Source organism: Sander vitreus, chromosome 3 (assembly GCF_031162955.1).
Source record: "Sander vitreus isolate 19-12246 chromosome 3, sanVit1, whole genome shotgun sequence".
In the NCBI taxonomy this organism is placed as follows: Eukaryota; Metazoa; Chordata; class Actinopteri; order Perciformes; family Percidae; genus Sander; species Sander vitreus.
The window spans coordinates 25,860,763-25,878,241 of NC_135857.1; the positions used below are offsets into that span (position 1 = coordinate 25,860,763).

Sequence of the window (17,479 nt, forward strand, 5' to 3'; positions counted from 1 at the left end):
TATGCAGCTGCTTGTCAACAAGATGGCCTTCCTCCTCCTGTCGTTTTGACACTGATTATTTTGGTATCCCCGAGAACATACCGTAAAAGCTTGTGTCACTTCTAAATAGATAGTGGGAGAGCGACTGCTCAGAGTCCTAACAAGGCGTACGGTCAGATAGACTTTGTTCAGAGGACTGACAGGCACAACAAGCCTCGATAGCAGCCATCAACAAGACAAGGTTGATAATAGAAAGTAGCTGCTGGCTAATGTCGATGTTAGCCAGCGAGTGAGCTAGCTTAGCTACGTGGACACGGATAGTTAACTCGTGTCACCTGCATTTCACTAGAAAAACTGGTTTGTTTAGAGGGAAATACAGTGGGAAACACTTGTCATCGACCGTATACAAGTCAAGAAGGTTGTCTGTGGAGATTGACGCTGCTACGGTGAGTAAGCTAGCAAAATACAACGTAAAGGTTTTTTTTTTTTTTTTTATCTTGTTAGCCTGCTAGCAAGCTCTGTCATGTTATTATGCAGGTAAGTTGTGCTATGCAGTTAGCCAGCTCGTTGGCTAATGACGGGTTTATTTACGGTTTGCAACAACCCATTAATAAACCATTGAAGTCACTGGAAGCTTAGCTGATTGGGGTCTAGTTAATGTTAAATATTAATAGAATGAAAGACGTACTAGGTCTACTTGACCAATAAGGCGCTGGACATTTTACTAGGACGTTAAGCTACGTTACGTTCCATCAGACGGTCAAAGGTGATTGCTACAATTAAGGTAACTTTGTTTATATAGCAAATTCAGCAACAAGTCAATTCAAAGTGCGATACATAAAACATTAAAGCGCAATTATAAAACAATAAAAACATTCATTAAAGAGAATAGAAAATAACAGCAAGCTCAAATAGAATACAAGTACGAGAATAATAGTTACAGTGCAGGGTAGGAAATGATCCATTACTTGATTTAATAAAAGGCTGTGTCAAACAGAAAACTACTCTGCCTTGATTTAAAAGAACAGAGTTGCAGCGGACTAGAGCTGGAAAATATATTGATATTATATTTATCGTGATATGAGACATGATATTGTCTTAGATTGTGGATATATGTAATATAAATCTTTTCTTGGTTTGTAAGTGATGTAATTTTCTGACCTTACCAGACTGTTCTAACTGATCATTTATCACGAATCTCAACCCTAAAATATCATAGCAATATTGAGGTGTTTGGTGAAAGGTATTGTGATATTTGATTATGTCAGTGTTCCAAGAGAGGAAGCCAGTGTAAAGACCTCACAACTGGAGTGATGTGATCCAGTTTCTTGGTCTTAGTGAGGACTCGAGCAGCAGCGTTCTGAATCAGCTGCAGCTGTCTAATCATTATTATTATTATTATTATTATTTTATTTTTAAGAAGACTTGAAAAGACACCGTTACAGTTGTCGAGTTTACTCAAGATTAAAGCATGGACAAGTTTTTCCATGAAAAATGAACAATCAGATGTATTGTTGCTGTTATATTTTGTTGTCTGTGACGCCACACTGGTTATCACTGGAGAAGTTAACTTAATTTCAGCCAGTTTTGTAGGGTTATAAGGAAACAGAACCAGGAAAGGTAATAGTCAATTTACTTGCAGGCCTGCGTTTTCGACTAAGAAATTTGAATCGTAGTAAGGACTACATATTGAGTGTTTTGATACGCGAACAAACTTAATGATGCATTGTATGGCACAACTTGGTTGGTGGAAGGAGATGTTTAAAAATGGATAAGCCAAGATGAACAAGTCTAAATCTGTTTTTGGGAAGGTAGCATGTTAGGATCACAAATTATTGTTGCAATATGTGTTTTCCAATGGGACATTGAGTGTGGCACCAGGGAACAGTTTATTGCAACCATAATGTAAGATGATAATATGCTACTGTCCCAAAAACAGATTTCACTCTTGACCACTTACACATAGAGTAGTGTCTGATGTGATATTATGGCTGCTCGATTATGGAACAAATTATAATCACGATTATTTTGGTCAATATTGAAATCACGATTATTCGATTACTCATTGACTTATATTTGCTATTCCATATTGATATTCCAATTATTGAACCTAAAAAACAGTGAAAACGACTAGAATTTTTAAATTTACTTAAATACTTTTCCCATTTGAACATTTTCTTTTCATTCAGAACACAAGACAAAATAAGAGTTTACTTGCAAAAACCTAATGTGCAAAATAATAGTTTTTCAATTATTCTGTTTTTGTAATCATTAGGAGCATTGCGATTTACAGTTTCGATTAATTGCACAGCCCTATGTGATATTGTTAAAAAATGCATAATTTGCCCTCCTATTTTCAGATGTTCAAATGAGATAATACACTGTGTTGACACAATGGCCTTTAGTATCAAAGCTTGCAATAAAGTCTAACTTGTGACGATGTTACACCACAAATTGTGCTACCTACCTACCACGATGCTCAGACAAACACACAGACGGCTCTTTAGGTCAGTCAGCCACTCTTCCTAGGTGTCCCCTCAATGTAATAATGTTCCTGAGCAGACTGGAGGGATGCACTCAGCTCTATTGTTCTGTTGGCAGTTTGCAGCAAAGCTGTTGTGCTGGCTGTGCTTCTGTTGCATTGTCTTCACAGGCCCCCATGCAGAGAGCGAGATTGAGCTAAAACCTTTTGGCATGCTTCTGTATTATCATTCGTCAGCTGTATTTCTGGCTGTAAAGCTGTGAAAAAGAGTGCAGGATAGCTGGAGGATAGCATGAGGGGCCGAGTTTGGAGTTTTATGTTCATCAGGCGGCTTTCTTTGGAAGGGTATGAGCTGATAGGTTTAAGGGAAAAAACACAAACTATTAAGTCACAAGCTTTGAAATCTGTGCTCCTTTAGCTAATCCAACCTGTTAAATCTTAAATAAGCATTTAATGGGGATGTGGTACACTTTATGTTCTGAACTGCACACACCTACCACAGTGAAATCGTTATCCTGCTAAGAGTTAGGGTTGGGCGATGTCCCCTAAATTGGCCGTTGACGATGCGCACAGTAAAACATGGCGATGGACAATGATGTCGTCGGGGGGGGGGTGGCGGCAGTTTTTTACAACTTGACCTACTTTCACTTAGCTAACTACGGTGCAGTAAAGTCAATCAGATGTCCGTGATCTGCGTAACGACAGTACAGTGGGACGTTTGCCTTCAACAGAGCGACAGTAATAACCCAATATACCATCATTACTGAGATTAAACTACATTATCGGTTATGTTTGCACTGAATAACGAATTCAATAAACAGAAACATAACTCTTGCAGCGCACATGAACAGATGCGCAATATTAGCTCACACATAAAATAGCACCCTCGTGAATTAGCCTACTGTTGCTAACGTACATTCATAAATCCTGTATAACATCGTCCCGTACCTACAGGACATCAGACTTACTTAGTGATGCACGCACACAGTAGTGTCCACAAACTTACTCCAATGAGGGGAGAAAGGAAGTGTGTGATAGCGTTCCACGTTAACGCTTTTTTCTCTCTCGCTCGAGACCACTGTGTCCAACGTTACTAGCAGGTAGAGCAGATAGAGGGGGAAAAAAGTAGCTTCCACTTAAGGGGCCCATCTTGCACCCTGCGCAGTACAGCGCAAAGCCCGACGCAAGTGTTTTTGCTAGTTTAAGACTGATGCACTTGTCAATTTCCCGTCCAGTGCCCGCGACTAGGATTAGTGTGTGTCTGACAGGGTGGGGCGCATGGCATCACGATGATGGCTCTCCATCGTGATGGCTGGCCGACATCACGATGGACGTTGATATCGTCCATCGGCACAACCCTAGTTGAGAGAGTACATGCCAAACTGCTCCTGATTTTATATGGGGAAATGACCCAGTCCAGAAATTTACTTTCAATGTAATTGGACAAAACCTGCCAATCTCTCACTATGCAAACAGCAAGATAGTCATTTGTGAACACATCAGAACCTTTTTTTTCCTTTTCATTTGTGTATATGTGTTGTGTGCAGCTATGTAATGAGTATTGTGCAATTGTATTGTGTAAAAGTGAGTAAGCCATTTTGTAATTAATTTTTTTTGAAGACGTAATCAAAATCTTCCAGACAGAGGAGGAATTATGTACTCTGTATTATTGACATATTGTACACGCAACATGCAACATGCATGCAGGTTAAATAACAGAGCTGCTGTGTCCGGTCTGGTCCACTTAACACTGCCCTTTTTTCATTTTAGACAGACAAATCTGTAATATGATTTGACCTATTCAGTCAGTATACCTTGTGTTATAAAAGCTCAGTAGCACCATCACTGCATACTGTGAGTAGTAGCTAGTGTTACATGTCCTAACTCCTGCCTACATTTAGAACTGCATAGTTCTGTACGTTTGTGGAAGTAGTTAAAGGTTAAGTAAAACATTTAGAAAATCATCATTCTCTTTTGACAGTTAATTTGTCAAACAGTCGACTGGGTACCTAATGCAGTCCCTGGCACTGTAGTGTTGCTTTGGTATTGCTAGCTGCCAATGCGCTTGGACAGGATTTGAAGGATTAGGTTGATGCAGAAAGCTTAAAACCAAACCCAAGCCTTCATTTGCAGGAAGTGTTTCAAATTAAGATAAAAAAGTTGAAGTAGCTCAGTACTAACTTAAACCAACTGTTGGGGAGTAATGTGGAGTACTGAAAACCGAATGAGAGATGACACTTCAACTGTATCTGGATGTGAGATACTGGATAGGACCGTGTATGTTCTAGTGCGTTTCATTTGTACTCTGAACTCAGATTTTTTTTATTTGTTTATATTGTCAGATGACGTCTCTAGCATTAAACAGTGATTTCTTCTTTTGACAGTTTCAATGCTGTTCGCCTGGGTCATTGTGGAGGTTATCATGGGGTTTATGACTCACCATCTATTCAATTAAGTTTTATTTATAGTGTCGAATTAGGCCTGTAGCAGTTACATTATTGTCTAATTGTAAATTACATAATCGCTGTTTCTTTGTTTGAATGAAATTAATTGCTAACATTAGCTAAGGTCTTAAGGTGTAGGCTATGACTGTAATTGTTGATTTTATTTAGATATGCCAAATTGTAATTATATTAGTGATTATTGGTCAGACTATATATTTTTATTATTATTTCAGTTGTTAGTTGTTGGCACTTAACCCTACGTTCTGTGCCTCCCACGTTCACAGCAACAAAAATGACAAGGGGGGGAAACGGTTAAAACATGATAACAAAAAGGCGTTTACTTTATAGTAGAGATGCAGATAATCGATCACTATAAAATAGAACTATATAAATGACTACTGGTGGGGGAAATTCACACACATGCAATGTTTCCATTGCAGAAGAACTATTTCCTTCTTTTCACATCCAATATCCAACTAAAATATTTTTATATATTTAGCAAACTAAACTTCTATGTATGAAAACAGGTAAGGGAAAGAAAATAATATATAAATAACAAATAATTCAAAAAAATATATAGCCTTAATGCAGTACAAAGATATTTCTCAGAACACACACACAGGCCTGTTTGAACGTCAACAGTAACGTTGCCTGAAAACGGCGTGTAGTTCCTTTTTTAAGTTTGCTTTATATGTCATTGTGCATAAATATGAACAATACCGTTGCTGTCAACAGGCTTATCTGCTGCTAACATCAGCTACCGGTAGGTTTTTAATGTTGGTTTTAAGCGCTATGCATCCCCACTAACCTGGAAAGCGTTTTAAACAGTAACCAGTAACGTTAATACAGCGTGTCGGAGGAATACAACATCTCAATTGCAATTTTTTTTTTTTTAACACAGCGGCCAGCGGGGAGGCAGAGGGACCGTAGCGTTCGCTAACGTTAGCTTCTTGTCTCAGCTGGGGTTTGATAAACAGTAAATTCATCAAAATCAGTGTGGCCAACGCTATTTTTCAATAAACTGTAGCTGTCATATTTCACGGGACCTGCGTGAATGCGGTTTTCATGTTCCAGTTGTTCAACCTCAGAGGGGAGAGAGTGAGAGCGGCTGACTGTTCGCCTGAGATCAGTAGAGCAGACGGCTCTGCAGAGCCGTGTATAATTACTACTTTATGACATTTCATAAACCGCTGATTGAGCGGCAGTGCTCCGCTGCTACATGCATATAGAGGGTTTTCACCGACGTCATGTTCTGGGCGGTAACCTGGATGCGCGGCCATATTGGAGGCACTCGGTGTAAACAACTGAATGGAGTAATGGAGTATTGTGCACTTTGGATACTTTAATACTTTGTCTAAACAACAGAAGAGCTCATCAAAACGCGTCCAAGATGCAAAGGCATGGAAGGACTTGGACCACAAAAAAAGGCACGATATTTTGTGAAATTACAGTTTACTGGCAGTGCAGATCCCTACAAGTTGGCTCCCTCTTCTTGGATCCATGGCGACCCGGTGATTCTTCCTTCGGTTGCATATACCGATATAGTCAACTACCTGGTTTTCTCGCTGAGCCCATACACAGCGGAAGACCTTAAATCCTACAAAAGTTTGGAGGCTTATAACCAAATGGTGTTTGGATGGGTGAGGGAGACGCAGTACCAAGTAATTAACGACCGTTGTGTTGTGAAGGCCAAAGTAAGTAATGCAATAACATCTTTAAGCAACCTAACCTTAACTGTATGATATCATTGTGATAATCAAGGTGTAGCCAAGTGACTCTCAATAGTTTTTTATTTATTTTTTTTCTCATTTCAAAGATCGAACAAGACAGAGTTTTCCCTCGTAGATCCTGGTTGAGCTTTGCCAACCACAAGCGCCTCCTTTCCTCTGATAACTTCTGGCATTCCTCTCCCTGGTTTTTAATAACTTTTGGAAGTCGATAATATTCCAAATGTTTTTCTCGGTCTGACCTATTGGTACAACCTAAAACACGGCAATAATTAACCATTTTCCTTGACACCGTTCGGGATCTACTTCAGTGCCTGTGCTTTGTTGTGATGCGGAGTACCTCCAACATGGCGACTTCGGGTCTGATGAAGCGTTGTGAAAACCCTCTATAGCGGAAACCCTGCATGTGCACCTGTGGTGCTGATGTTGCGCGATGTAAATCATTCGCCTCCTAAGTGAATTTGACCGGCATAAAATCTGCATATGTCAGACTGGCACATGGCCTGTGACGCCAATTCCGGTCACCAGCCGGTCAATCGGTGCATCTCTACTTTATAGGCTGTGTATTTATGTTATTATATACATATACATTATCTGGGTCACATGACAGTGATATAACTAACAGACGTATCCTGGGAATCTTTCAAAACTGTATTTGTTTGCAAAAGTAATACATAAATACATATTTTTAAATTTGACTGAAAGAGACAATTATATTGTTAATCTCAGTTATTTCTGAGACAATTAATTGTACAGCTAAATTTTGAATTTACAGCTCTATGTCCAATCACAACAGAAATGATCTCAGGACACCTCAGGCAGACCCTGGCTCTCGATGGGCGGCCTTCTTCCTTGACCGGCTGGGGGGGGAGACAGAAATACAGAAATCTGACAACAGAAACAGAAAACTATGCAATGATGACAGCAACCGTTAAATTGTGTGTTAAGTTGTATTGAAAGATACTATAAATACAGAGTTCCTGTAGCCTAGAAATCTAGACGCACCCTAGTGGCAGCAAATTTAATTTGCAGCCAGGGGGGTCTAGGTACTCTCCGTTGTCTCGCGAGCTGGAAAAACCAAACTAGTCAGGCCAATCACACCGTGTACAGAGTGGGTGGGCGGGCATATGGCTGCTGCTGCAGGGAACAGCGGTCTTCTGGAAGACTGGAGTTAAGCTTTTCTTTGAGAAAAGAACGGCACTGAAATCATTCTTAAAAAAGGAAGATGTTTTCAGAGTTTTGCCGACCGGAGACGGCAAAAGTTGAATCTATCAACTAGCTTCGCTACCTTCTTTGTTGCTCTGCCTGGTTGCAGCGCTATCCTATTGCGTGCAGAGGGAATTTGAAATACAATAGTTTATCCCGCCCCTCGGATTGAGCTCTGTCAATGGTGAGTTCCCAGACCCAACAGCTTGATGTGGGTCTGGCTTGTCAGGCTAGAGTTCCTGCTCATTGTAAATAAAGAGCAGGAGTTGACAGAATGGAGTTTTAACCTGCTGAGAACAGCAGTAACCTGGCCGTGACTATCCCACTCCTTGCTGCACTGTACACTTTTGTTGCTTGCTAACCCACAGAGGAGGAGGAAGTGTGTCTCGCTCTCGCTCTCTCTTTCTCTTATATTTATTTTTATATATACACACACATGTATATATGTGTGTATATATATATATATATATATATATATATATATATATATATATATATATATATATATATATATATATATATATATATATATATATATGTGTGTATATATATATATATATATATATATATATATATATATATGTGTGTGGATGGAGGACAATTAAAAAATGCTAATGTTGCCTCAAGTCATTTTTAGATTTCGATTATTTTAGATGTAAACCGTGTTTTCAGATGTCTCTGCTCAAGTGTGGACATGGCCTCTCTCCCAACCACACTATATTCACAGGAAAGTGAGAGCTAATAATTCTGATCTGTAGTGTGTTAAGGTGGCTGATAGCATGCGTGCAGGTTTATGTGTTCTTGTGTGTAATTTTGTGCTGAAGCACTGCAGTGGACAGAGCGTCTCACTTCTGGCCCCTCTTATAATACCATCCAACTGCAACTAACGATTATTTTAATAATCGATTAATCTGTCGATTATTTTTTCGATGAATCGGATAAAAAAACAAAAGCATTAATTTACATCAACTCAATACATACATACTTACATACATACTTCTTGTTTTAGTTAATAGTTGTGTAAAGGTAAGTAACCCAAAGAGCGCGCGCGCGCACACACACACACACAGCTTATTCATAAAATTATTACCATCATTGTAGTAAGTGCAAGTTAAGTTCATTTGTACACCACATTTAAACACAGCTTAAGATGACCAAGTGCTATAAAAGAACTTTAAAATGAAATTAAAAAGTACAACACACACAAATATTTGTCAACAATAACTGACATGGGACAAAGCACAGAATATATACATGACAATAGATTGAAAAATGAATGGGCCAAAAAAGGCGAGTGAATAAAAACGTATCTTTAGTCTTGCAAATTATACCACCCCTGCTTTACTACTGTTAACGAGCTAACGCTAGCTTGTCCAGCTTGTCATGCTTGTCAAGCTGGATAACGAGTAAATATCACACCAGCACCAGAAGAGGGACCTCACTTCAAAATGGAACAAAAGTAGGATTCTGTAGTGACTTTACCCTGCTGTTGAACTCCCTTCCTCTGCATCAAGGACTCCAACATGTTTACGTTTTAGGAGGTGCTGAATCATCACCGTGGTGCGCCCGTGCCATGCCATGTCGCTTTTGCTTATCTTGCAATTAACAATTTTTTCGATTTATGTAGTGTGAAATGCTCCCACACCTTAGATGACATAGGTCGAACTGATTTCTCTGCCTCCGCCATGTGTTTCAGAACAATGTTACGGGTCTCTCCGGTCTCTCTCCGTATTTTCTGCTACCCCCGCTCTGCTCTCTTTTCTTTTCTTTCACTCTGCACTCAACTCAATAGCTTTTATCTCCGCGACTGAGTGGCGTGTTGCGCGACACAACGAATTGATGATGAAATTCGTTGCCAACTTTTTTAATAATCAAATTTTATCGATTCGTTGTTGCAGCCCTGGAAAAGAGGAGTGGATGGAAAGGAGGTAGAGAATCAAAGTGGTTGAAGAGAGAGAGTCTTAAGTAGACATGGAGAGAAAGGGGGAAACAGAACAGAAAAAAAGTTCACCAGTTGTTTTTTTTCACAGTGGTGTAATCTGCCTGCTCTTAGCTGAGTTGTTGCTGTATGATTATTGAGGAAGTATTTGAATTGGTTCGCCACGCTGTGTCGGCGGTGTTTGCTTTTTGCACCTCTCTGAGCCATGCCATTAGTCCAAATGTACAAAGCACTACCCATTCAGTGTGTCAGGCAGAGAAACACAACAATGACCTGTTTTAAAGCCTATGGATTGAAGAAGTCAGTTGGCTAAAATGGAAAGCAGGCTACTGTGTCATCAAGAGAGAAACCATCTTAAACAAATGTATTTGCAAAATGAGCTCTTTAACTTTGTTATGTAAAAAAATAGTTTGAGCTCTGTCTGTGGGAATTTGGAAAGTGCTGCAACACAAGCTTGTATTGTCCACTAAAACACACCCTGCTTAAACTTTTATTGGCATTATTCCTGTGCTGTTGAAGCCAATTTTATTTTAGGCTATTGCTATTTTGTTGTAGATATACATCAAGCTGAGCCAGCCAATTGTTAGTTACCTGCCAATAATGCAGACAACTTTTGTTTTTGTTGCTGCCCCACCCCAACACGTGCTAGGCAATCTGTAAATGCATGAAAAAACACTGCATAAGAGGACGAGTTAGTCAAAGATACATGGATACATTTCTTATGAAATTCTCACTGGAGATGTGTGGATCTGTAGAGGTGAAGAGTGACACAACAGAAAGAAAGATGGAACTGAATTGTTTGTTGCCATTTATAGTGGAAGTAAAGGACTTCATGCATTCATTTTGTTCACATATACGGTTAAATAAATTCAAATCAATACTAATAAAACCTTGATCACATGATCTGTTTCCTCTGGATGTTGTGCTCGTCAACACATGGTCTGACACATGTTAACAAAAGAATTGAACATAATTTATATTAAACTACTTGAAGGCTGGAGTCGTATTGTATGCATATGTGGTTATACTTTGTGTAAGCAAGATGTCATAGATATTAACATGGGAGTGAAGATATTGTATATTGTAACTATCATCATTCATACCATCATACTATTTTAGTATAGCCAGTGATGTGCTTTTTGGCTTTTGTCTGGACCAGCAAAACTATAATATTGATGTGCAATGGTCAGTGGGAAATTGCACAGAGTAGTTTTAATTAAACCTTGATATGAAAAATAAATGCCCAGTCCATTTTAAACCTAGGAGTTTAAAAATGTAATGTCTAAAGGGTAACCTTTTAAAGGAAGCAGCTCAGCACTGAGAGATGAGGCGTAACTGTGCATTCAAGCTGTTCTGGGATGCAGAGGAGGCCTTCAGATCAAGTTTGGCTCATGTTTGAGCCAAACATGTTGCTTCTTCATTGCCACTTGTTCCTCTCCTTAAGTACGCCGGCACGTTCCTGGCAGCCCCAACAGCTGGCATAGCTGCAGAAGCACGCTGGTTGGAATAAAGGCTCCCCCCACCCCCTAGCCTGTAGCATAGGCTCTTTGGCAGGGAGAAAGGGGTGAGGTGGGTAGGACAGCTACAGCAGTCTCACAACTACCCACCCCCTCCTGCTGTTTGCTAAAAATAGGTCCAGCATATGCCTGCATGCTCCTCCCTGTGTTGCCTCCTATTAAGCAAGTCCTCTTTGAAGCACTGAGATGCAGGAGAGGAGCAGAGGGAAAGAGAGGAGAGTCCATTTGGAGCTTTTGTGTTCCATCTTTCATCTGCATGCTGCAGACACCAAACCTGAAATGGAATCCCTTTAATTTGATTTAAAGGCTCCTAGGGATGGGCGATATGGCCTAAAATCCATATTGCGATATACATTGTAGCCTCTTGCAATAACGATATATATCACGATATATAAATTATAATAGAACCATGTCAGACCAGGTTACATAGACCCTAAGGAAAGCCAAACTGCTAAATGTATTGTTTTTTTTTAAAGAGAAAGAAACGTAGTATGTAGTTCTGAGAACATGTATTGTGCAAAACTGTAATTATACAACATAATGGTGCAGATAAATAAAATTCAAGTAAACTAGTTGCAGAGACTTTAACAAAGAAAAAGCTTAAAGTATCTACACTGAGTTAGTTTAAGTCCTTGGTTCTTAAATGCCCCCCACGATGCAGAGAACAGGAAAAACTGGTGTCTCTTTAGTTAAGGAACAAACACTGTACTGAAAATACTTTCACTATTAGGCAAAGATACACAGATACTTTAAATAAAAACAAAGTTTCTTACCTGCAGCCTAATGTAACGCATTTGAGCACACGTGTACACACTTTTACGAACACGAGCGCACACACACACACACACACACACACACACACACACACACACACACACACACACGGCCGTATGTTCAGCGGGGGAAGTATGTCTGCAAACACTGCCTGCCAAGATTCAAATCGTACGTTATATAGTGAATTGTCAGGCTGATGAAAGGCTCCGTGGTACGGCTCGACCACAGGTCCGTTGTAGCGGCTTAAATCCGAACCAAGTCCAAATAATGGATGTTGCACCGGTCTTTTTCACCAGCTCCTCCGTTTTACTTTCAGCCATGTCTGCTCAAGATGACGATGATGCGTTGCAGCCGGTTGCAGCTAGTGGCTCTAAACTTTGCGGGTAGATTGCGTCATCAACATGCATTATTGCAATAGAATTAAAATCTCTATCGTAGGCCAATTTTGTATCATTTATATTGCATGTTGTCTCTATCGCCCATCCCTAAAGGCTCCAAAGTAGGGAGATGATCATAGTACAACGTAGCAAATGTAATTGAGTTTGACGAAAGTAAGAGGCAGGCCAGTTGTGACTAGTTCAGTTAATAGTATGATGATAGTTCTGTTCTCCCCAGTCTAGTGGCTGGGCTGCTGGTGTACAGTGCTAACACCCTGCCTGAATTGTACCTTAAGGCAATAACTCAATACAGCCTCAATTGTTGATTGATTATCTGAACTGATCCTGGCCCTGATGAGCATTGTTGCTCTATACAAACTCTGTTTTCATTGTGCCATTTATCTCTTTTCTTTCATTCCCCCCCCCTGTACCCCACCCTTATATCTTATCTCTCCCTTTCTATTTAATGCAGGTTGTATGCCCAGTGTTGCTGGTGACTTTGATGACAGACAGTGCCCATCAGGTTGGCGCCGTGACAGGGAGCCGACAATGAGAGCTCTGGCTCTGGGTGTTTGCTGGCCAGCATAGATGCAGATATGCCCCGGGGGTCCGCATCCTGATGGACCGAGACACCTTCTCCCACATCCGCCTGTGGTGCCCACGCCCCTTTGGCACCTACTCCCAGAACAAAGCTAGGAGCCCAGGTTCAGGGGGCAGTGGGGGAGGCGGTGGTGGTTGGACAGGGGCCCCCTCCCTCTGCAAGGCTGAGCCCTCTCCGGGTGCCAGAAGGACTGTGGATGGAAGTGAAGATGGAGGGATGATAGTGGGTGTGCAGGAGGAGAATGCAGAAGAGGAGGATGTGGGCTCAGAGAACACTCCACCCGAACCTGAGCTTGCCCCCAGCTCCCTGACGCAGAGCCAGGCCCCTCCACCCTCTTCAGCCCCTTCCTCACCACCCTCCTCCGGGTCCCAGATGGAAGATGGCCGCGTGCTGTTAGACACCTGGTATGTCATTAAGCCAGGCAACACCAAGGAGAAGATAGCATTCTTTGTTGCACACCAGTTCAGTGGAGCAGGCCATCCCAGACCCAGTGCTATGAAGGTAAAGAGCTGAAACATAATGAGCATTTTGAAATTTTTGTTCGATTTGGTTAATTTTTTAACTAAATATAAATTATGTTCCTTCTCTGCAGGTTAAAGGTAACTGGGCAACTGACTGCAGTAAAGCCAAAAGACGAAGAAGATGCTCATCCTATGACCCTCCAACACGCTCCCAAGCCTCAGAGCCAAACCTCAGCCATGACTCCTCCCTTGCACCTCCTATCCCTGATGAGCCACCTTTAGGAGGAGTGAATGAGACAGACCTGCTGTCGGTGGCAGAGATGGTTGCCTTGGTTGAGCAGAGGACAGCCATGGCCCTCCAAGGAATTGTGGCTGTTCATGGGAATCAACACCACCACCAGCCCCCTAATACCACTCACAGTCAGGGCCTTACCCCACACCAGCACACTCTACTCCGGGGCACGGTGTCAGACCCTACTCCTATTGTGTTTGTGTCAGACAGTTCAAATGGTCAGCCCTCCAAAGAGGACCAGGACTCATCTCCCATACAGATAGACCAGGAGCTGGAGGAGCAGCAGGAGTCATTGAGGGTAGCCCAGGCCATAGCACACTTTGAGTCCCAGAACCAGGAGAATCGGTTCCATCTGGGTGCTGGTCCTGGAACAGACTCTTCTAATCAAGACCGAGAACGGGAGCATAGGAGAGGAGGGGAGTCCGATGTTGTAACTCCTCCTCCACCCCCTAGTCACAGTCACAGTCATGGTGAGGTTAGAATAGCTTTCAGAGTGTCAAATCTGGATCCACGGTCTCAGTTGGAGCCAGCTAGCAGGTCACGCTGTATGTTTATGAGCTGTGGTGGTGGGGGTAACCAGGCAGCGGCCAGGGCCAAAGAGAAAATCACCTGTGACCTCTACCAGCTTGTCAGCCCCTCATCTAGAGACCCCAGTAGTCTGCTGTTAGCCGCCACAACTGCTGCCCCCAAACCAGATGGAGACCTCCATCACCCAGACAGGCAGGCCTGTGGCAGCCCAGACCCAACCCAGGAGGAGAAGAAAGCTGTGGGTGTGTGTAGGGAGCGAGTGACTGGCTTCCATGTGGAGGTGGTGGTAACAGGTGCTGTGGACCAATGTGTGTTTTATGGCAAGGACAGTACAGAGAATGTGCAGGAGGAGACGGTGTGCTTCGCTATGCCTAGTGGTGGGGGTGTAGGGAGCTCCACTGACCCTTCATCAGATGATCCCCCTCCTGGACAACTCTTCTTCCTTCAGCCCCCTCGGGGCCCAGAGGAGGATGTAAAAGGAACGGGCAGTGGGTCAGGAATTTGCTCTTTGGACTGTGCCAACAACAACGGCCCTGGGGCAGGGGTGGCAGGGGGCTCAGGGGAGCGTGCAACTCAACCAGATTCTCCCAGCGTTGGAGAGGACTGTTCAGATCCTTCACTGTGTCGCCTCTACCGCCACGTGTCCCATGACTTCCTGGAGATCCGCTTTCAGATTCAGCGCCTCCTTGAACCGCGCCAGTATATGCTGCTGCTGCCTGATCACATCATGGTCAACATCTTCAGCTACCTGCCGACACGCTCACTGGCAGCCCTCAAGTGCACCTGCCACTACTTCAAGGTGTTGATTGAGACATATGGGGTGCGGGCAGTGGATTCACGCTGGAATCAAGACCCTCTCTACAGGGATGACCCCTGCAAGCAGTGTAAGCGACAATATGAGCACGGGGACGTTTCCCTGTGCCGATGGCACCCCAAACCTTACCACCACGACCTGCCTTATGGACGTTCCTACTGGATGTGCTGCCGGCGTACAGACAAGGACACACCGGGCTGCCGTGTTGGGCTCCATGATAATAACTGGGTCCAGCAGCCTGCTGATGGCTCGCAGCCCATTCGCACCAAGAGGGAGGACAGGAGGGAGGAGGCCAGGTAGAGAGGAAAGAGTACACCTCACACATACCAACTCTCATCTCTTCCTGCTTACCTCGTTCTTGCTCCCTCTCATCTCTGTTTAGAGAACGAACAGGACAAAAGGATTACAAGGAAGAATCAGCACTCCAAGACCATTTGTTTTTCTTTGCTCCAGCACTCCTTTCTCGTACTTGCCCTCAGTGGAGGGAAGTTGAGAGATAAAGAAGGAAGAGAGATGTGTCACTCTCCTTGCCTTTTTTCAAGCCCTACAGAATCCCTCTCTCCCCCTACTGTGCTCCAGAGTGGCACCTTTTTAAAAGTTTGCATACCAGGGTTGGGGTCCCCTCCTGCTGCTGTCGTCAATCAGCCCTCTTTCTGCCTCTTACTCATTCGGGTTTCTGTCTAACACCGTACATGGCTGTTAGGTAATTCATGTGAAAACTTTGCAGTGTATTTGATTGAGATTAGCATTCATAAAGTGACGCATAGAAATGTATTGCCCTAGAGCCTCCTTACTGTTCCCAATACTTCTATGTTCTGTGTTGTATCACAAACTTCCATGTTAGCTGTACAATGGTGCTTCAAGGAATAAGCTGTACCGAGTCCAACAGATGTAAAAGTTTTCAGTGGTGGAATGTTAAGCGTTGCTAAAGAAATGTGATTGTATAAAGCAAACTTGATTTTCCGTTGTACAAGATGCCATTCATACCTGTCCCGCGCCATGCGTTTCTTTTTCTCTGAATGTGCTATAATGTTGTACTATGTTGATGAGTCCCCTGATGATGCTGCTGAAATCATTGCCTGTGTCATTGACCTATTTTTGAACTAGCCATACCATTGGTTAATGACAGGCACAGTCTCACCATACTAGCCAGTCTCACTGGCCACTGAGACCTGGTATTGTTTTAGAGTGGACCCTAACCTTGCTGACCAGCCATAAAGAGGAGCCACTGAGTACTTTCTGGTTTACAAAGAATTATGGGAGATGGACTTTATTGATTAAGACCAGTGGGATTGAATGGGATTAAAAAGAGAAACTTGATGTCACTTTGGAAAGGCCTGATGTCACTTTGTATGGTTTGATTGACTTGCTTGTTTGCCTTTTTTTTTTTTTGTTTGGCTGTTTTATTGGCGTGTCAGAGAATGTTTGCTGTTGTATTTGCTTTTATTCTTGAGGACTGTGTTCTCCCTGTATCAGTGTGTCACCCTACTCAACCTGCAAAGATGTATTTTTTAAATGCTCCATCTTTGTTTTAACCCCTCCCCAGCTCGCTTCCTTTCCTCCGATTCGGCAGAGGGCAGTGTTTGCCAAAGCAGTCATTCACGCTTCAAAGCGGTTGAAACCAACTACCACAGACCGCAGATACTCTCTATACCAGCTTCCAGCCTTAAAAGCCCCCTACCTCTTACCCACCCTGCAGGAGATCGAGGCATCAGATACCTCACAGATGATCAAGAGTATTGGGAGTTGCACAGGACCCTGTAAGTGGCTAGATATCAGATGCTCGATAGACTCCATCCAGCTCTACTGGATCCACCCATAACTTTGTGTGGGAGTGTAAGATGAACAGTGCCTGGTGACTCTTCATTCTTGGAAAAATCTCTCTCTTCTCCTCCCCTGTCTCCCTTGCTGTTAAACTAACCTACCCCTGCAAGCTGACAGATTGGACTGATGTGATGAATGATGCTGAAACTCTGCATGGAGGTGGGAAGATGGTTGGGTATTCATGGGAGAACTCTATAGGTTCCAGACATGTACAGTGCTAATGGGAAATATCTGCTTAAATAAAAACAGAAGTGATGATTAAAACTGGAAATCTGAATATCTACCTGGTTTGTGTGGTGTGTGATGAAGTAAATATCAGGCCTGCAACCAATGATTGTTTTAAAGCTGATCCTATAACAGTGATTGATTAAATCATTTCTCCTTACAATGACTAACAATGCTTATCACATCTTATCAGAGCTTAACAAGTGTGTAACAAACAGCCAAACAACTGCTTTCAAGAGTATTAGTATGAGGCAGAAAAGCAAGCAATACTTTGTACCAAATATTTTTT

General features: G+C 42.4%; 1 protein-coding gene across 1 annotated transcript; it reads left to right on the forward strand.

Moving 5' to 3' along the window:
• On the forward strand, positions 1-17,246 carry fbxo46 (F-box protein 46). Its single transcript, XM_078246695.1, has 3 exons — positions 1-425; positions 12,918-13,547; positions 13,639-17,246. Exons 2-3 carry the CDS (start codon positions 13,065-13,067, stop codon positions 15,439-15,441), a joined length of 2,286 nt encoding a protein of 761 aa, XP_078102821.1. The 5' UTR covers positions 1-425; positions 12,918-13,064; the 3' UTR covers positions 15,442-17,246.
• Positions 17,247-17,479: the final 233 nt, after the last annotated feature.